Source organism: Malaclemys terrapin, chromosome 1 (genome assembly GCF_027887155.1).
Source record: "Malaclemys terrapin pileata isolate rMalTer1 chromosome 1, rMalTer1.hap1, whole genome shotgun sequence".
Taxonomy (NCBI): Eukaryota; Metazoa; Chordata; order Testudines; family Emydidae; genus Malaclemys; species Malaclemys terrapin.
The window spans coordinates 136268637-136287546 of record NC_071505.1 but is presented as its reverse complement, the minus strand read 5'-3'; the positions used below and the strand labels follow the sequence as shown (position 1 = coordinate 136287546).

The window sequence follows — 18910 nt, the reverse complement described above, 5'->3', positions numbered from 1 at the left end:
TTCCCATCACTGGGACCCTTGGTTCAAAAGTGCTGCCAGACAGTCTCTGCTAAAGGGAATGTTGCACTGTGGGACTGCAGTGGAAGGACCACTTACACTGGTACTTCCAGTGAGCATACACCTTACCACTGTGCTGATATAACTCCACTGACATGGGGCTTATGCCACTCCAGAAAAGGGAGTCAGTGTGCCCCCAAAAGTGGAGGATTTTTGTCAGTAGGCAAGTTGAGTGTGAACGTGTGCCAGGCTATGCCCAGAAAAGCTGAGTTCTGTAACTTGAGTCTAGACCAGGCTTTAGATGTGTGGTGCTACTGGCTGCGGGCAGACAAGACAAGTGGATGTGGCCCAACATGGCCTGATTGTTAACATTGTCTTGATGACGTGGCAGCCAGTTCCCATCCACTGTCATTAGACTAACCTGATCCCCTGTATTTAATTGAGGAAAGTTGATGTCCTGATTAAGCCCTTCTCAGTTAGAAGGAGTATAAACCCCAAAGGCATTTTGTTTTCAGGCTTTCCTGTCTCAAAACCAGCTGAACTCATTCCCTCTCTTAGCAGACACCAAGTGCTAGGAAGGTTCAGATCAAAACATTTTGAAAAGAGTTTCAAGCCACTGAAAATGGGACTGTCTGCTGGACTTTCCATTCTCAGCCATTGACGAAAACAGATGAACTGCCCTGCTGTGTATGCACCTGTGCACATTGGTATCCCTTGGAATGTCATTATGGGAAATGTCTGATTCCAAACTTTGCTTCTCAAATGTTCCTAAGTGAGTACTGACCACAGGACAAATTTAAAGGGTCAGGTTCCCCAGTACACCATCGCCATTCACCAATCACTGGTTCGTTCTGGATGCTTAGTGCTAGCCTAGTGATGCAACGCAGCTGTAAACCAGCCACTACGCATTGCTGGAGTGGTGAAAGCGAGAGAGTGTCCTGGGGAATATGGCTCTGAAAGGTCAGTTATTGTTTAGAGTTACCCATGTGTCAGGAAGTCCGGAAAAAATACTTCATAAAATGGAAAAAGTGCATATTGTTTCCTGCCTGCTGAGCTCACAGACTGAATTCACCTCCATGGTGACCTCTCCCTTCCCTCTCTCAGCCCATGTCTCTCTCCCCACACAGCACTCTGTGGTCCGTAACGCTCTGTTCTGTCTGGAGACGGCCGCAGAGCAGGGAGGAAACCACGTGTACACCAGGGCGCTACTGGCCTACGCCTTTGCCCTGGTGGGGAAGGAGGAGAAGCGCAGGGCACTGCTGGACTAGATTGACAAGGAAGCTGTGAAAGAGGGTGAGAGTTCCCGACGGGCCCTTCTCCTGCATCCCAGCCCACTGGCCCTACCTCCCCCACTTGTAAGGTGACCATGTATTGAGAATCATATACAGGTGCTCAGAGGGGAAACCACAGCAGGGGAAAGTTTGGAGGCACCAGGACCAGGCGGGAGAATGTCTTATTTGACATGAAGAAACAAGATTGAGAGAGAGGCAGCCCAGACAGCCAGGACCGGCCCCCGGCACATTTCTGACAGCACAGCATGTTGTATCCCTGCCCTTTTAAACTGGATCATTGATTGTATCCTTCAGTATCCAACCTATCTATTAGGTAAAATGTCAACATTCCCTTTGTAGTTGTCTCCCTTGCGTTTGCCCTTTCCCTTGTCCCGGCCTTCCCTCCATTTGCCCTCTTCCTCTATTCCGGAGTTTGTTAGCTTTTCCTCTGTTTGTTTCAGTCTGTTTTCCCCTTATCTATACTGTGAAATAACTGGTCTCTCCTTTTGTTTCCTCGTGCTCTCTTCCTCCTTCCCCCAAGTCTCCCAAACTCTCTCCTGCCTCCCATACCAAAAGCTCTCACATACTCCCTACTTCCCAGCCCACAAAATCAAGCCCTGCTGTCTTGTACTCCACAAATCTCTCTCTCCCCACACACACACTGCAGCCTGCCCCATGCACAAGCTAATGCACAAGCGCATGCAAGGTTGCCCCAGGATCCACTCACACACAGGCTCCTTCTCCCCCACCCGAAAGCCACTCATACACACACGCAGGCTGCCCCCAACCCTAGTGCACATGGGACTTGTTATGCAGGGTCCCAGCACACGCACACTCCATGTTTCCTTCCCGTCACAACAGACACCTGGGTTCTCTGTCCCCTGCCCCAGCCCCCACAAACACAGATCCTCAGCCCCACACTCATAGGCCTCATGCAGGTGAGGAAACTCACTGTGTTAGAAAATGCATTAGCTGACACACTGCTAAAGACAACTCAGCACCTTGTCTAGACAGGATCAGCTGGGGTGAAAAAAAGCAGCTGGTCGTGGCCAACCAGATCACATTAGCTGTCTGTAGCTCACCTGAGGGCACCCCAGAGCCTAAATTTACAAATAGCAAATGAATTTATAAGCCCAGCCATCCCTGTCTATGCTAGGTGCCAAGTATTGTTTACCAGCGTGCTGCTTAATGCATTTTCTTTTCTAACACAGAGCATTTCCCCAGGGTAGATGGACCTTCAGGCCTTGTCTACCCTCAAAATTTGTTCTGCTGTATCTGTACTGGTATAGTTAAAGTGGTGTGACTCCCCCAGTGTGGATACAATTATAGCAGTGTGAAGGTGTTCATACCAATAGAACTGTTCCCGTACAGCTCTACCAGTACAAGACACCTTTATGCTGGTATAACTGTGTCCAGACTAGAGGTACCAGTAGAAAAGTCACAGCCCTAACCAAAATAGTTGTAGTGGCACAAAATCTGTGTGTTGGCCAGGTCTTAGAAGCGTCTTTTCTCCCTTTCACCCTTCTTGAGTGTCTCTCCCCTCCTCCCCAACCATGTGTGCAGGTTCTCTCCCTCCCTTTCCTGCCCTCCTCCCTAGGATCTCTCGCCCAAGGTTTTTCTTTCCTTCTCCCCTGGTTTCTCCCTCCCTCTCCCTCTCCTTGCTCCTTTGGGTTCAGGTGTCTCTACCCTCCTCTCCCCCTTTGCCTCAGGAGGATTCCTGTCCCCCCCCCCCCCCCCCCGGACTGTCGCCCATTTTGAGGAGGGAGCCTTTTTGCTGGGGGAGGAGGCAGCTCAGTGACATCTAGCTTCCTCCCCCCCCCCCCCGCCCCCCACAGGCTCTGTTGGCTACAGCAGCCCAGGGGTGGGCCAGCACTGAGAGCACCTCAGGGGGCAGCAGGTGAGGCAGAGGATGGTTTGGTCCAAGGGGCATTACATGGAGAGAAGCATCAAGGGGGCACATTTTAGGACACTGGGAGATGCCTTACAGCTCCCAGTACATAGAGGTCATCACCAGGGAGAAGAGATTTGGGCCTGGGTCCCCTTTCCCTAGGGCAAGTTCCTGTGGGGATGGTTTGATTGTTGCTTTTCTTAAGGCGCTGAAATATTCATATAAAGACAAAGGGAACTTTTTTAAAATGAGAGCTGGGGCCGGGGCTGCCGGTGCCTAACTTTTCAGTGACACAGGTGTATCTGGGAGTCCCACCCCCCACACCTCAGTGCTGTGAGTGAGCATATTGTGAAACCCTGACCAAATGGTACCATTCCCACTGAGCAATAGCACAGCTCTGCCGGTGTCTTCGCTGGCTCCGCTCCATTCCTCACTCCAAGCACTGCTCCTCGCTCTGAACACTCGTTCCATAGGAGCAATGGCCCCTGGTCAGCACAGAGTGACATCTGATCCCTGCAGCAAGAGACAAACGAAGAGGAGAAGACTGATGTTTGGACTGATAAAACGAAAAAACAGATCATTCCGGGGGGCCCAAAATAAGGTCCTGGTGTCCCAGGAAATCCCAGGAAGAACTGGGACTGTGCTGGTAAGAAAAGGACTTATGGGTTCTTCACCCTGCTGGAGTGGGGTGTGACCGTCACTGCTGTAACCCTTTGGCCTTGAGCGCCTGGGGCCACTTAGCGACCTCACACTTTTTTAGAGCCCAATAAAGGCTGCTACTGTCCATTCCTAGGATGTGCCTTCATAAGATAAAGGGGATGTAGGCACAGAGGTTGCAGCCTGATTAGTCACTGAGTGTTCGTACCACAAGGTTTGTATAAATCCACTAGACCAGCAAGTGAGGGACTATTTAATCCTTTCACGTCTCATGTCAATATGCCAAACGAGCACAGGGGGCTCTGTTCTCCCACCCACAGCAGCAGAAGGTCAATAACCCCCTTAGAAATGGCATGTACTAAGCATCTGTATTTCCTTCTCCCACTGCAGATGGCTCCATTCACTGGCAGAGGCCTGGGAAGGAGCCGAAAGCCGATCTCCCCTTCTGTCACCCCCGTGCTCCTTCTGCCGAGGTGGAGATGACGTCCTACGTGCTCCTCACTTACCTCACCACTCAGCCGGCGCCATCCCAAGATGACCTGTCATTAGCAGCTCAAATTGCAAAGTGGATCAGCAAGCAGCAGAATCCCAATGGGGGCTTCTCCTCCACCCAGGTGAGCTGTTCCCATCCCCAGCCTCAGACACGCAGGGCAGGAGTGGGAGGCAGACAGGAGAGGGCAAGAGACAGACAAGTAATCCAGGGGGAGGGGAAGGCTGACCTGGGGAGAGGGAAGGGGTGGCAGTCTCCTGGCTGTATAGTTTAGTTTAGATCATAGGATAGTCACAGCATGGAGCATGGCTACATCAGATACCCACAGGCCCAGGGGGGCTAATGAGGCAGGAGACTGGACGAGTGATGCTCCTGTGTATGGAGGACAGAAGAGTCACCCTGAGCACTCACAAGGTAGTGCAGTCCCATCCCCAGCTACCCCCAGCACTGACCCCATCCAGCCAGGCCAATTCAGCTCAGGAGCAGAGGCCTTCCCAGAGAAGCAGCAGCAGCCAGTCACTGCCGGACATACCCGAAAGGGAGGAGGGGAGCATCACCCTGAGTGACAACCAAACAGGAGGTGCCACCTCCCCGTTTGAGCAGGTACAGGCCATGCTGGTGCTTGGAGGCTGGGACCTCAGGGAGTGACCTCTCTAGACAGGACCAATCATTGGCCCCATGTTCCACCATTTCCCTGGTTGGCTTGATACCCAAAGGGCTGAAAGACTTTCTCATACTCCATTACTGAGCCTCCTGGCTGCCTCACCAGGGTCCTCTCTGAGCTACAGGCAGCTCCTATTTCACCTGGTCCTGAACTGTCCCTTCGGGGCAAGGGTGGTGGCATCTTCCCTCAGATGCCTATGGTGGAGTGTCAGAGATCCCAAGGCCTAGGTTCCCTAAGGTACTTAGACACTTGGCTGCTTTCAGTGGGAGAAAGGTGCTTAAATACCTTTGAGGATCTGGGCCCAAGGGGATAGAGTGAATAGCTTGTGGGAGTGAGGAGTGGAAATGGGAAAATCAGGGCACTGCAGTGTAGGAGGAGCCGGTGGAGTGGGGGCTCCAGGCCCATAGAAATGGCTCATTCATCCCCTTGGGCACCTGGGCCCATCTCTTGTCTGGCAGGACACAGTGGTGGCACTCCAGGCACTGTCCCGATATGGAGTCTCCACCTATGCCAAGAGCGGAGGAGCATCCACAGTGACCCTGCAATCCACAGGGAACTTCCAGGCCCAGTTCCAGGTGGATCACAAGAACCGTCTGCTGCTCCAGCGTGTGGCACTGCCAGAGGTAGCATGGGGGTGACAGGAGAAGGATGTGTCTACGTGCAGGTGAGGGGCCCTGGGGCAAGTGGAGAGGGAGAGGCTGCTGCTGAGGGGAGCCCATCTCATTCCCATTGGAGATGGCAAGATGGGGTGGATTGGGGAGGGAGGAAAGGAAAAGAGAGGAAGAGATGGGGGAGAGGAGGAGAAAATAGGAAAGAGGTGTGAGGAGGAGAGAGAGTTGACAGAGAGAATTGGGGAAGTGGGAGAGAGAGAGAAGAGATAAAGGAAAGAATGAAACTGAGCAGAAGGAAGGAGATAGAGGAGATGGACAGATGGAGACACACAGAGAACCATGTATTCTCTTTCAGACCAGCCTGAGGTACAATGTGCTCCCCAAGCCGGGCGAGGCGCCATTCGCGCTGGAGGTGCACACAGTCCCCAAGACATGTGACAGCGCCAGGGCTCAAAGGACCTTTAACATCGCCATAAACATCAGGTAACTCCCCCTCGCAGGGCCGGACCTTCCGGAGCAGCCCTAGGGCTGGGGACGAGTCATTCCAGAGGTGAGGGGAGCCCCCAGAAAAGTTGATACAAATCAATATTTTTCCAAAAATTAAATCATGATATTTTCTTAATTGCAATTGCTCTTTTCAATGTCAATCAGATTTTGTATTTCTGTGTTGCCAGCTCTTTACTTTCTCCCGCTAAATTGTTAGAGTGATTGTTCTGGGCTTGTTTCTCTGAGACTGAAAAAGACAAGTCAGCATCTTAGTAACACCCTTAATGTGAGAGCAACACAAACTCAGACATAAAACTGCCCGGCCAGTAGCCTGTCCTCTATCTGCAACCACCACCCCCCTCCCACAGAGCGAACTGCCCCCAGTCACAGCAGCTGAATGCTTTGACCCGGCCATTCTCCTTCACCAGGATTTACAGGCCAAGTTCAATCAGACTTGTGCTCCTAAACCATTACAGTGCTTTTACAATACCCACCCTTAGATGCCAGAATATGGGCTTCGGAGCCTAAGGACAAGTCTACACTTAAAAAACTGCTGTAGAACTTGAATGAAGACGCTCTACACCGACAGCAGAGAGCTCTCCCATCGGCGTAGTTATTCCATCTCCCTGAGAGGCACTAGCTATGTTGACAGGCGAAGCTCTCTCAACAACCTAGCTTTGTCTACATGGGGGGTTAGATCCATATAACTACATCACTTGGGTTGGGAATTTTCACACCCTAGAGTGACATAGGTATAGGTCTGTAGTGCAGACCAGACCTAACTTTAAGCTCCTATTTTTGAAAGTGTGTATCAAAAAGCTCACAATGACTTAGCTAGTGTATTGAAATAACTTCCTAGTGCTAACACTGAACCAGTTTGGATCTGAAGTGACAGAGATTTTATGCTACTAAGGGAGAATTTTTTAGCAAAAATACAGTTTATATATCCTAGTTTCAGGGCTCCTAAGAGGGTAAGGAGCATCCTCTTATTCATATTCTTTCCATTTGCTTGCAGCTTCCATTAGTATCCAGTACATGGCATTTGTGTATAACAAATTTCTTCAATTCTTTTCTTATTGGAGGCTGTTTATATTTGATTCATTTCAAGGACTGTATTTCACTTTTAGCCCCTACTATCAATTAGGATCCCTGCTTTTAAGCAATTTCTGTCACTTTCCCAGGTTATACCCTGGTTTATATCTTTTAACATTTCTTCTTCCTTGTGCCAGACAATTCCTATTACTGTTAGACCACAGCAATTATTTACAATGAAAACCAACAAAATCCCTTATAATCTTCTAAATTTGGAGGACACACTCCACACATTCTTTTATTGTACATAAGCATTTCACATTATGTATTAGAACAAGAGATATTTTCCACATATAGAATGTTGCAAGTTGAATTTAATAATGATTCAAGATTGTCAAATAACAAGCTCAAATGAGATTATTTAACCAAAGATTAATACAGCTCTGTACAGAATACAGAAAGAAGGTCCATCTAGCCCTATATCCTGTTTTCCAACATTGGCTGGTACCAGATGCTTCAGAGGGAATGAACAGAACAGGGCAATTATTGAGTGATCCATTCCCTTTCGGCCAGGCCCAATTTCTGGGAGTAAGATTTAGGAACACCAAAGAGCATGAGGTTGCGTCCTTGACCATCTTGGCTCATACCCACTGATGGACCTATCCGCCATGAATTTATCTAATTCTTTTTTGAACCCTGTTATATTTTTGATCTTCACAACATCACCTGGCAACGAGTTTCACAGGTTGACTGTGCACTGTTTGAAGAAGTACTTCCTTTTGTTTGTTTTAAGTTTGCTGCCCATTAAATTCATTGGGTAACTCCTGGTTCTTTTGTTATGTGAAGGGCTAAATAACACTTCCTTATTCACTTTCTCCACACCATTCATGATTTTATAGACCTCAGTCATATCTCCCCCATTAGTCGTCTCTTTTCTAAGCTGAACACTTCCAGTCTTTCTAATCTTTTCTCATATGGAAGCTGTTCCATACCCTTAATCATTTGTGTGGGCTTTCTCTGTATTTTTTCTAATATATCTTTTTTGAGATTGGGCAACCAGAACTGCATGCGGTATTTAAGATGTGGCATAAAATGGATTTATACAGTGGCGTTATATTTCCTGTCTTAATATCTATCCCATCCCTAACACCCCTGACATTCTGGTCCCTAACACTCTGTTGGCTTTTCTGAAGGCTGCTACACACTGAGCAGATTTTTTGTCAGGGCTCCAAGATCTTTTTCTTGAGTGGTAACTGCTAATTTAGACTCCCCCATTTTATATGTATGTTGGAATTACGTCTTCCAATGTGCATTACTTTGCATTTATCAACATTGAATTTCCATCTGCCATTTTTTTGCCCAGTCACCCAGTTTTGTGAGATCCCTTTGTAACTCTTCGCAGTCAGCTTTGGACTTAACTATCCTGAATAATTTTGTATTATCTGAAAAGCTTGCCACCTCACTGTTTACCCGAGCCCAGCGAGGGGAAATGAGCATGGGGAAATAGTTTAGTTTGTGTAATGACTCATCCACTCCCAGTCTTTATTCAAGCCTCATTTAATGGTGTCCGTTTTGCAAATTAATTCCAGTTCTGCAGTTTCTCGTTGGAGTCTGTTTTTGAAGTTTTTTTGTTGAATAATTGCGACTTTTAGGTCTGTAATAGAGTGACCAGGGAGACTGAAGTGTTCTCTGACTCATTTTTGAATGTTATAATTCTTGATGTCTGATTTGTGTCCATTTGTTCTTTTGCGTAGAGACTGTGGTTTAGCCAATGTAAATGGCAGAGGGGCATTGCTGGCACATGATGGCATATATCACATTGGTAGATGTGCAGGTGAACAAGCCCCTGATGCTGTGGCTGATGTGATTAGGTCCTATGATAGTGTTCCCTGAATAGATATGTGGACAGAGTTGGCAACGGGCTTTGTGGCAAGGATAGGTTCCTGGGTTAGTGTTTTTGTTGTGTGGTGTCTGGTTGCTGGTGAGTATTTGCTTCAGGTTGGGAGGCTGTCTGTAAGCGAGCACTGGCCTGTCTCCCAAGATCGGAATCACCCTTGTCCACATGCTTGTTGACCCTCCTCAAAGAATTCTAATGGATTGGTGAGGCATGATTTCCCTTTAGAAAAGCCATGTTGATTCTTCCCCAACAAATTGTGTTCATCTATTTCTGATAAGTCTGTTCTTTACTATAGTTTAACCAATTTACCCGATACTGAAATTAATCTTACTGGCCTGTATTTGCCAGGATCACCAATGGAGCCTTTTTAAAAAATTGGCAAATTACTTTAGCTATCCACTAGTCATCTGGTACAGAGGCTGATTTAAGCAATAGGTTACGTACCACAGTTAGTAGTTCTGCAATTTCCTATTTGAGTTCCTTCCGAACTCTTGAGTGAATACCATCTGGTCCTGATGACTATTTACTGCTTAATCTATCTATTTATTCCAAAACCTCCTCCATTAACAGCTCAGACTGGGACAGTTCCTCAGATTTGGCACCCAACAAGAATGGCTCAAGTATAAGAATCTCCCTCACATCCTCTGCAGTTAAAACCAATGCAAAGAATTCATTTAGCTTCTCCACAACATCCTTTTCTTCCTTGAGTGCTCCTTTACCTTGATTGTCCAGTGACCCCACTGATGTTTGTCAGGCTTCCTGCTTCTGATGTACTTAAAAAAAAATTGCTGTTAGTTTTTAAGCCTTTTGCTAGTTGCTCTTCAAATTCTTTTTTGGCCTGCCTAATTTTACTTTTACACTTGATTTGCCATAGTTTATGTTCTTTTCTATTTTCCTCTGTTGGATTTGACTCCCAGTTTTTAAAAGATGTCCTTTTATTCTCTAACAACCTCTTTGACTCTGTTATTTAGCCACAGTGGCACTTTTTTGGTCCCCTTACTTTTTTTTATTTGGGATATACATATAATTTGAGCCTCTATTATGGTGTTTTTAAAAAATTGCAGGCATTTCACTCTTGTGACTCACCGTCACTATTCAAGTCAGGTGGTCAGTAGCATATTCCTACTGCTGTACTCTTATTATTCAAACATGGAATTTATATCCACAGGGATTCTATGGTACAGTTTGTTTCATTTAAGATTTTTACTATAGTCAACTGTTTTCTTTCACATATATTTCCTTCTTCTGTACCTGGTGGAATGCTGAGAGTGTTCATTCCCAAACTAACTTTCCAACCCTCTTTCCATTTATACAGTGTGAGATAAAGAAACTTCTTTTTGGAGGAAAAAGTACTTTCCCATGATTATTTTTACCATGTGTTCTGTTTTCCTAGTTGCTGATGGAATTTCCTTTATGGGCCTCCATTTACCTGACTGATGAGTGAAAAGGAATCTCTAATCCAGTCATTATTACTAACAGCTGTAACAACTGAAAGTTCTTAATGAGTTAAAAACGTGTTTCAATAGGTCATTATTCCATCCATTATAGAACCCATCTGTAATAACAAATACCTCTTATCAATCACAGAACATAATTGGATCATAAGCATCCCTTATTAATTACCCAGTCTTGTTTATGATAACATACTTCTGTAGATACCTTTCAGTAGTTTTGAGGGGTTCCCTTCCCTTGCTGTCTGAGCTATATTAGTGAAGTTGGGGTAAAAACCAGAGTAAACGATTGCATTCATTCCATCATCTTCCCTTCACCCTTGGGTTAGTTTCAATATGTATATGGCAATAACTATATAGATACACAAAAGGAAAAGGCTTTTGGTTAGTATATAAAACTATTACGAGAGTTTAACATACAAAAATCATAAAAGGTTAATATTTACTAGCAAGAACAATATTCAGCTTCTAATTTGGGGTGGAAAGATAATCGTTTGGATTTCTTGGGGAAATGGGCAATTCACCCAATTTGACCTTCAGTCTTACAGCCCCACTTCTGGTTTGTTTAACTTACAGCTTCCCCACCCATCTCTTGGGCCACTTTGCATAGGAAAGCAGGGAATGACCCTTTCTTGATAACTTGGAGTTCTTTTTAGCTAGATTAGGAGAGAGAAAGAGGTTTTGTCCATATGCAAAGAATGAGAGATTCTTTTCTAGCTGATTAACAATACTCTCGTTAGCCATTTTAGTTTCTCTTCTTGGGGAGAGCAACTTGGCTGAACTGTGGGTCCATAGACAAAGGGTCTCACCTAATGTGAACCATTTTATTCCTAAGTGCATCCTATTTTGGGATAAACAGAGGTGGATAGCTTTTCTCATTTTTGAGGGCTGGAAGGAATCACTAGTTATTAATCATTCATACCAGACCTGTTCTATATATCCCCTACAGTACCTGCTAAACAGTTTGCAGAAACAGCGCCTTCACTTCCAGTATTTTGTTTTTCTGTCTAGAAGTTCAGTCAAATTCAAATAGGATCCCCCAGCCGTAGTGGCATTTAGAAACACGAGTCTTTATAACTTAGTTCATCACAAACTGCAAATCTAAAGTAGCCGTAGCACCAATACTTACATTGGTTTTACAAACCCTCAACTCTATTTTAAATCAATAATTTAAAAAAAAGTGATTTAAATCCTGATTTAAATTGTTCCCTCCTCCTCCTGCCACCAACGATGGGAGTAATTTAACTGAACCCCTTATTGGAAAGGATGCTGTCTTGCTTCAGGGACTTTCATCAAACTTCCGCTGCTCCAAGGGCAGGACTGAGGGGCACTGGCAGAGCTGTGTGGGGAGCCCAGGACTGGGATAGCAGCGGGGCTGGGCTGCGGGGCAGGAATGACAGGTAGTGGCAGAGCAGGGAGCCAGGGACCAGGACTGGACTAGCAGGAGCCAGGCAGGGTGGGAGGTGCATCAGCTCTGTGCTGAGATGTATTAAACCTTGTTTCGTTTCCCACTTGGTCTCCCAGCTACACAGGGAAACGCCCCGTCTCCAACATGGTCATCGTTGACGTTAAGATGCTGTCAGGATTCGTACCTATGAAGTCATCAGTGAGGATGGTAATGGCCCGTTCTGTGTATGGGTCGCAGCCCCCCAGGGGTATCTGCCCCACAACCCAATGGAGTCCAGTTCCCCACAACCCCAACCTCACCCAGTGGGCATCTAGGGCCCCATGACTCCAACCCCACTCTGGCCCTGGTCAGCTCCAAACCCCAACCCCTCATTTTACCAGTGCAACCTGGCACCTCCCTAGTCCCTTGTCCAGCGTCAGACCCCCCCTTGTCTCCCGTCTCTCTGACCTCATATCTTCTTTCTGACCCTCCCCTGATTCCCCACTCTTTCCCCATCCCATCCCCCTGAGCTCCCACTCAGTGACTCCCTGATAAACTGTTACACACAGGGGGAGCAGGTCCAGCTGGAGGCACCTCACAGTCTCCCCTGGAGGGGGCAGTGCTCCTGTGAGGGGAAATCAGGCTGGGCTCGCGGGGTGCTTGGGAGAGAGAATGATGAGCCCCCACCTCCCTGCATCCCTCTGTTCTCCCCCCAGCTCTAACACCACCCCTCCCACCCCCCCACACACACACTCCTGAGCCCGCCCTGGGCCCTGCATCTCCTCAGGGAGACTCAGACGCTGGGAGGTGTCCCTTGAGGGGTCCTGAGGTGTGATGCCATCAGACTAATGAAGCCTGTGAGCAGCACAGGGGAGGCAGTGCCCAGAGCCCAGCCCTGCCCACAGCCACAGCCCTCCCCTCAGGAGATGGGTCAGACAATGAGCTGAGGCTGCACTTGATTGTGCCCCTCAGGTCTCAAACCATGATACTTCACATCTCAGTCCACCAGCTGGGTGGGGCCATACATAGGCAGGGCACGAAACCCCCGTTCGAAGAGGCTAGCCCCCGCTCTGCCCCTTCCACCCAAGGCCCCACCCGTGCCCTGCTCCTTCTGCCTGAGGCCCCACCCCCATACTCTCACCCACTGGGGCCAGAGGAGCCCTGAGCCCCCCACCACAATCAGAGGAACTCCAGCTGGCCTGGCGAAGCAGCCCTAATCCCCAGCTCTGGAGGAACTCAGAGCCCTGCTGCAGCCCAGCCCTGGGGCCACGGCTGGGCGCATTAGCGGAGGTTTGGGGATGCTTAGCCTCTCCCAGCCTGCATTATGCACTGCCCATGGGGCCACAGTACAGATTTTGCCTCTTCCTTTAAAGCAGCAGCCAGAGGCACCGACTTTCTGGTTTCCCCGAGAGTGCTTGACCCCTGCTGTGCCCCAGGCCCTGCCTACACTTGCCACCTTCCCCCAAGGACTGTCCCCGCCCTGCCTCTTCCCACCCCGTTCCACCCCCTCCCCCGAGCCCATCCTGCCCTCGTTCTGCCTCTTCCTGCCCCTGCTTCTCTCCCTCCCCCCCCCCCCAGAGCCTCCTGCACACCACTGAACAGCTGACCACCGGTGGGTGGGAGGCGCTGGGAGGGGGGAAGGGGAGGAGCTGATCAGTGGGCCACCATTGGGTGCTGAGCACCCACTATTTTTTTCCATGGGTTCTCCAGCCCCAGAGCACCCACAGAGTCAGTGTCTATGGCACCAGCCAAGAATCACAGAGCTATAGCTATAGTCCCTGTGTCGGACTATTGTAGAGCTCTGCAATGGGATTGGGATCCCGCAGGACCCGTTACCATAACAGCTGGAGCGGGATTAAAAAATAGTCCCACACAGGACTCTACTGTAGGAATGGGAGGGACCACAAGAGGTCATCAAGTTCAGCCGCCTGCGAGGAAGCAGGACCACGTAAACCTAGCTTATCCCTGATAGGTGTCTGTCTAACCTGTCCTTAAAAATGTCCAGGGATGGGAAATCACAGCCTCCCTTAGAAGCCTGTGCCAGTGCTTAATTACCATTACAGTTAGGTTAGATTTAGGAAAAAATTTCTAACTCTCCCTTGCTGCAAATTAAGCCCATTACTTCTTGTCTTGCCTTCAGTGGATGTGGAGAACAATTGATCACCATCCTCTTTATAACAAACCTTAAGGATATTCAAATATGTTATCAGGTCAGGTTCCCCCTCAGCCTTCTTCTCTCAAGACTAAACATGCCCAGAGTTTTTAACCTTTCCACATAGGTCAGATCGTCTACATTTTTAATCATTTTTGTTGCTGTTCTCTGGACTCTCTCCAATTTATCCACATCTTTGCTAAAGTGTGGTGCCCAGAAGTGGACACAGTACTCCAGCTGAGGCCTCACCAATGCCAAGTAGAGTGGTATAATTACATACCATGTCTTACATATGACAGTCCTGTTAATATACCCCAGAATGATATTAGCCTTTTTCACAACTGCATCACATTGCTGACTTATATTAAATTTGTGATCCTCTATAACCCACAGATCCTTTTCAGCAGTACTACCCCCTAGCCAGTTATGCCTCATTTTAGAGTTGTGCATTTAATTTTTCCTTCCCCAGTGTAGTATTTTGTATTTGTCTTTATTGAATTTCATCTTGTTGGTTTCGGACCAATTCTCTAATTTGGCAAGGTCGTTTTAAATTCTAATCCTGTCCAAAATGCTTACAGCCCCGCCCAGCTGGTGTCATCCACAGATTTTAGAAGCATGCTCTCCACTCTATTATCCAAGTGATTAATGATCATGTTGAATAGTACCAGACCCAGGACTGACCACTGCAGGACCCCACTAGATACACCCTACCAGTTTAACAGCAAACCGTGGATGACTGCCCTTTTAGTACAGTCTTTCAACCACTTGTGCATCCATCTTATAATAATTTCATTTAGACCACATTTCCCTGATTTTCTTATGAGAATGTCATGTGGGACTGTGTCAGAAGCCTTATTAAAATCAAGATATATGATGACTACAGCTTTCCTCTCCCTCCCCGCCCCCACTATCCACTGGTCCCATAACCCTCTCAGAGAAGAAACTGAGGTTGGTTTGGCATGATTTGTTCTTGACAAATCCATGCTGGCTTTATCTTGTAATCCTGTTACAAGTTGACTGTTTAATAATTTCTTCTGCTATCTTTCTGGGTATGAATGTTAGGCTGACTGGTCTATGAATTCCTGGGTCCTCTTTGTTCCCATTTTTAAAGATAGATACTCTGTTTGCCTGCCTCCAATCTCCTAGGAAATCACCCGTCCTCCAAGAGATCTCAAAGATAATTGCTAACAGTTCTGAGATTCCTTCAGCATCCCATTCCTTAGGGCTCTGGGGTGGTTCGAAGGGGGCTCAGTTACATCCTGCTTCTCTCTCTTTACCGCTGGCAGCTGGAAGGACATCACCACATCCACCGCACAGAACTGAGCACCAACCATGTGCTGCTCTACATGGAGCAGGTGAGCGCTCACAGGGCACCGGGATGGGCCAGGGAGAGTCACCCCCTGACATACCTTTGATAGAGGCACTGAGCGGGAATCTCTCAGGTGTTGGCCGGGGAAAACAAACCCATGTATTGCTGCACAGCTGCTGCTGCTCCCCAGCATTTCTGTGCAGCTCTTCCTGTCCCCCCCGCCAACATATAGAGCTGGGGCCTTCCTGTTCTCCCTCCAGCCTATGGGTACCAGGAAGAGCAGCTTGTACATGGGGAATAGGGATCGAGGCGGCAGGGCTTCTCCCTCAGGGCCTGAATCCCTGCCAGGTCCTGCAGCCAAGGGGGGCAGATGCTGGACCTGCAGAATGAGGGGTGGGGAGATGGGGAAGGAAAGGGAGAAGTGGCTCAGAGTTGCCTCCTGAGTCTCGTCTGTTTCCCCCACACACACCCCAGGTGAGCAACGTGACTCAGAGCTTCTCCTTCGCGGTGGAGCAGGACTTCCCCGTGCAGAGCCTGAAGCCGGCACTAGTGAAAGTCTACGATTACTACGAAACGGGTGCGTGTGGGGCAGTGCTGGGGGGACATTAGCCCCCATGGGCCTGTCACAGGGAAGGAAGAGGCCACAGTCAGAGCCACAGGGGACCCGCTGGGCTCGGGATTGTGTTTGCCCTCGTTCTCTCGATAATCCACCTCCCCATTCCCGTGCTGCCTCCTGAGGGTGGGGACAGGCCTGGGGCTGAGCTGGGAACCTCACGCGAGCACTGTCTGTTCAGCGACTGCCCACGCAGTTTCAAGGGCAAACCCCATTCCCTTCTCCTCCTGCTTCCAACCCGAATGGCCCTGCCGCCACCATCCCTGACACCGGTTCACCCCACACAGACAGCGTCCCCCTTTCATCTCTGGACACAACAGGCCCATCTCAGCAGCGTCACCCCTCTCCCAGATGAGAGTGTGGGGCACACCGGGATTATGGGCGAGGGATCATATTCCACTGGCCTCATGCTCGCACCATGAGCCCCAGACCTCTCCCGCACTGTAGAGGGAAGGTGCCAACCCAGGTGGGTTAGCGCCAAAAGGAGGGGAGGTTCCTGGGTTCAGATACTGCCCTGAGATCCCAGCTCTGGGTGTGACCTGGGGGAGGCACATTCGCTCCTCCACCTCCCCAGCTAGGACATCGGGTGACAAAACCAGAGCCCAACGGCAACCCCGGCGGTCATGTGTCAGACGAGGTGCAAATGGCCATAGGGCAACTGGCACAGACCCGCTGGAGATGCCTGTTGCGCTGTAGCCTTGGGGTAACCTTTGCCTTCCTTCCATGGAGCCCAGCTGAGGTTCCCCCAGTGCCCCTGGAGACAGGGCTCCCTCCCCTCCTGCCTGAGATCTCTGGTGCGGTGCCAGCTCTCTGCCGCAGGGCCTGCTGGAAGTGCGAGGAGTCCTGCTTGGGTCTCACACAGCCCTGATCACATCTCCCTTCCCTTGTGTCTTCCAGATGAATTTGCCATCGCTGAGTACAGCGCCCCCTGCAGCAAAGGTAGCGTATGAAGAGCCATTTCCTCCCCTCGTCCTGCTCACAGCACCCCCGGATCTACTCCCCACTGCGAGAGCTCAGCTCCAGGCATGCATCCCCGGTGCAGTCGGAGCTGTGGCTTTTTCCCCCTGCACAGGGGTTTGTTGCCTGCACTGATGGCGTCTTTGCTTATTCCGGGGGACAGATGCTCCTTTCATCCCTCACTTCACACATCTCCCTGCTGCAGCCTCTGCCTCGTGAGCCGTATTGAAACTGTGTCATTGCAGTGGTTTATGAGAGGCACTTCCAGGGGCGGGGCAAAGGCTCCAGCCCAATCAGAGCCAGCAAGTCCCTGCCATCTCCCTGGGTCACTTGTCTGTGTGACGTTTTCAGAGATGGGCTGTCCGGGCTCAGATCAAATAAGACCCTGAGGCCGCTCAGCCTGTCCTCTAAGCTCAGACTCCTTGCACCCCCCTCTCCCCAGCAGCTGGGTCTGAACTTCCTGCTTCTGGGTAGGATCAGAGGAGCCAAAATATCCGTGACAGGGAGGATCAGAGAGTGAATGAAAGAACCAAAGCACAGGAGAGCCAGACAGACAGAGGAGGGGAGGGTCTCCCAGCAGCAGGACTCAGCAGAAGCCTCCTTTTCCCAGCCCTTGTTCTGCAGGTCTGAGAGGCCCAGGGAAGGATCTCAGCATCCAGGGGCTTCTCTGGGCTCCATTCCCCCTGGTGCTGATCCACAGGCAGCTGCTCAGTCCCAGTGCAGGGAGCTCCCTTCCCTCCCCTGGGCACTGCTGGCTCTTGTGTAAATGGATTCACTCCAGTCTGCGCTGGGTCCCAGAGGAACAAAGGGGCGGGGAGAGAACGTGCTCCTCGGATCCGCACCTCGCTCCCGAAGTCAATGTCTGAGCTGACCCTCAGCATGTCTATGGCACCGAGTATCTTGTGGCCCCACGTCCATCCCAGCTGGGCTGTCTCCCTGCCACATGGCTGCTCTGCAGTGTCAGACACAGCAGGGATGGTTCCAGCCGGACCCTAGGCTGACACAGCCAGCTCTGGATCCTGTGCTGCACCTCCCCAGAGCTCTGAAACACCCTGTGTGGAGGCAGATGAAGCATGGCCCTGCCCCTGGTGGGGAGAGGTCAGGGCCATAGAACCTCCTGTCCAGGGGCCTGGCAGTGCTGTGCTGTGCTGTGCTGTGCTGTAACAGCTATGCTCAGCCCTGGATGTGTGTTGCTGGCTCTGTATCAAGGTCTAGGGGAGACGTGGCAATTCTCTTCTCTAAACCCCTCCTGTTCCCACTCCTTTCCCCCTCACAGTGGGAGCCGAGCAGAGCAACGTGTGAGGGATGGAGTCGTGTTCCGAGCCTCCCGCGTCCCACCTGCTTAGCCCCTGTGCAGGCTGAGGTGGATGGATGGAGCGACAGAAAGAAAACAGCAGCAAGAGGGAAACAAATATTACTAATAAATGAATTCACCAACCTGACCAATGGCTCCTGGCCTCTCTGTTCCCAGCCCCCTTATCCCTCCTGTTCAGCCCCAGATCACAGCTTCACCCAAGACTTCTCAGGCCAAGGTGTGTCCCATCCAGCTAGGGCTCTGCCCTGTGCAGCCAGCCAGGGGAAAGGGTCTGGGGGAAAAGATCTGCTAAGCACCATTGTGTCCAATAGCCCTCACCTTTTCCAGTTAGCGACTAGTGTGGGATGTTCCTTACTTGTAAACATGAACTGTGGGACTGTAGAGAGTCTCTGCCCACTACAGGATGGAAACAGAAATACTCAGCTGTGTGCCAGGGCCTGATACGGCTAACATGTAATGGGGTCTCCTTTGGATGGAGTGGTCGAGGCCTGGGGATTTGGAACACCAGCCTGTAAGTAACACCACCCTGCTGCTCCCATGAAGTGCCAACTGGCCACAACGCGTAGCATTTTGACAAGTGGTTTGTCCTAGAATTGAATGGCATGTTCCAGGGATTTATATAATATTAGTTGTAAGTGCCTCAGCTAATGGGACTTCCAACCCCCTTCCCTTCGGGAAACTACTCCACAGTCTGAGAGCCCCTTCACAGTTAGAAAATGTTTCCTGAAACCCT

At 49.6% G+C, this 18910-nt stretch overlaps 1 protein-coding gene across 1 annotated transcript in view; it reads left to right on the top strand.

The window, feature by feature from the left end:
- Positions 1-18304, top strand: part of LOC128831897 (alpha-2-macroglobulin-like) — a 31379-nt gene extending 13075 nt beyond the window's left edge. The window contains 10 exon segments of the mRNA XM_054018808.1: positions 1125-1290; positions 4204-4427; positions 5426-5588; positions 5591-5631; positions 5934-6061; positions 11969-12059; positions 15270-15338; positions 15767-15869; positions 16803-16844; positions 18139-18304. Of these exon segments, the coding sequence (XP_053874783.1) occupies positions 1125-1290; positions 4204-4427; positions 5426-5588; positions 5591-5631; positions 5934-6061; positions 11969-12059; positions 15270-15338; positions 15767-15869; positions 16803-16844; positions 18139-18164 (1053 nt within the window). The 3' untranslated portion in view covers positions 18165-18304.
- Positions 18305-18910: the final 606 nt, after the last annotated feature.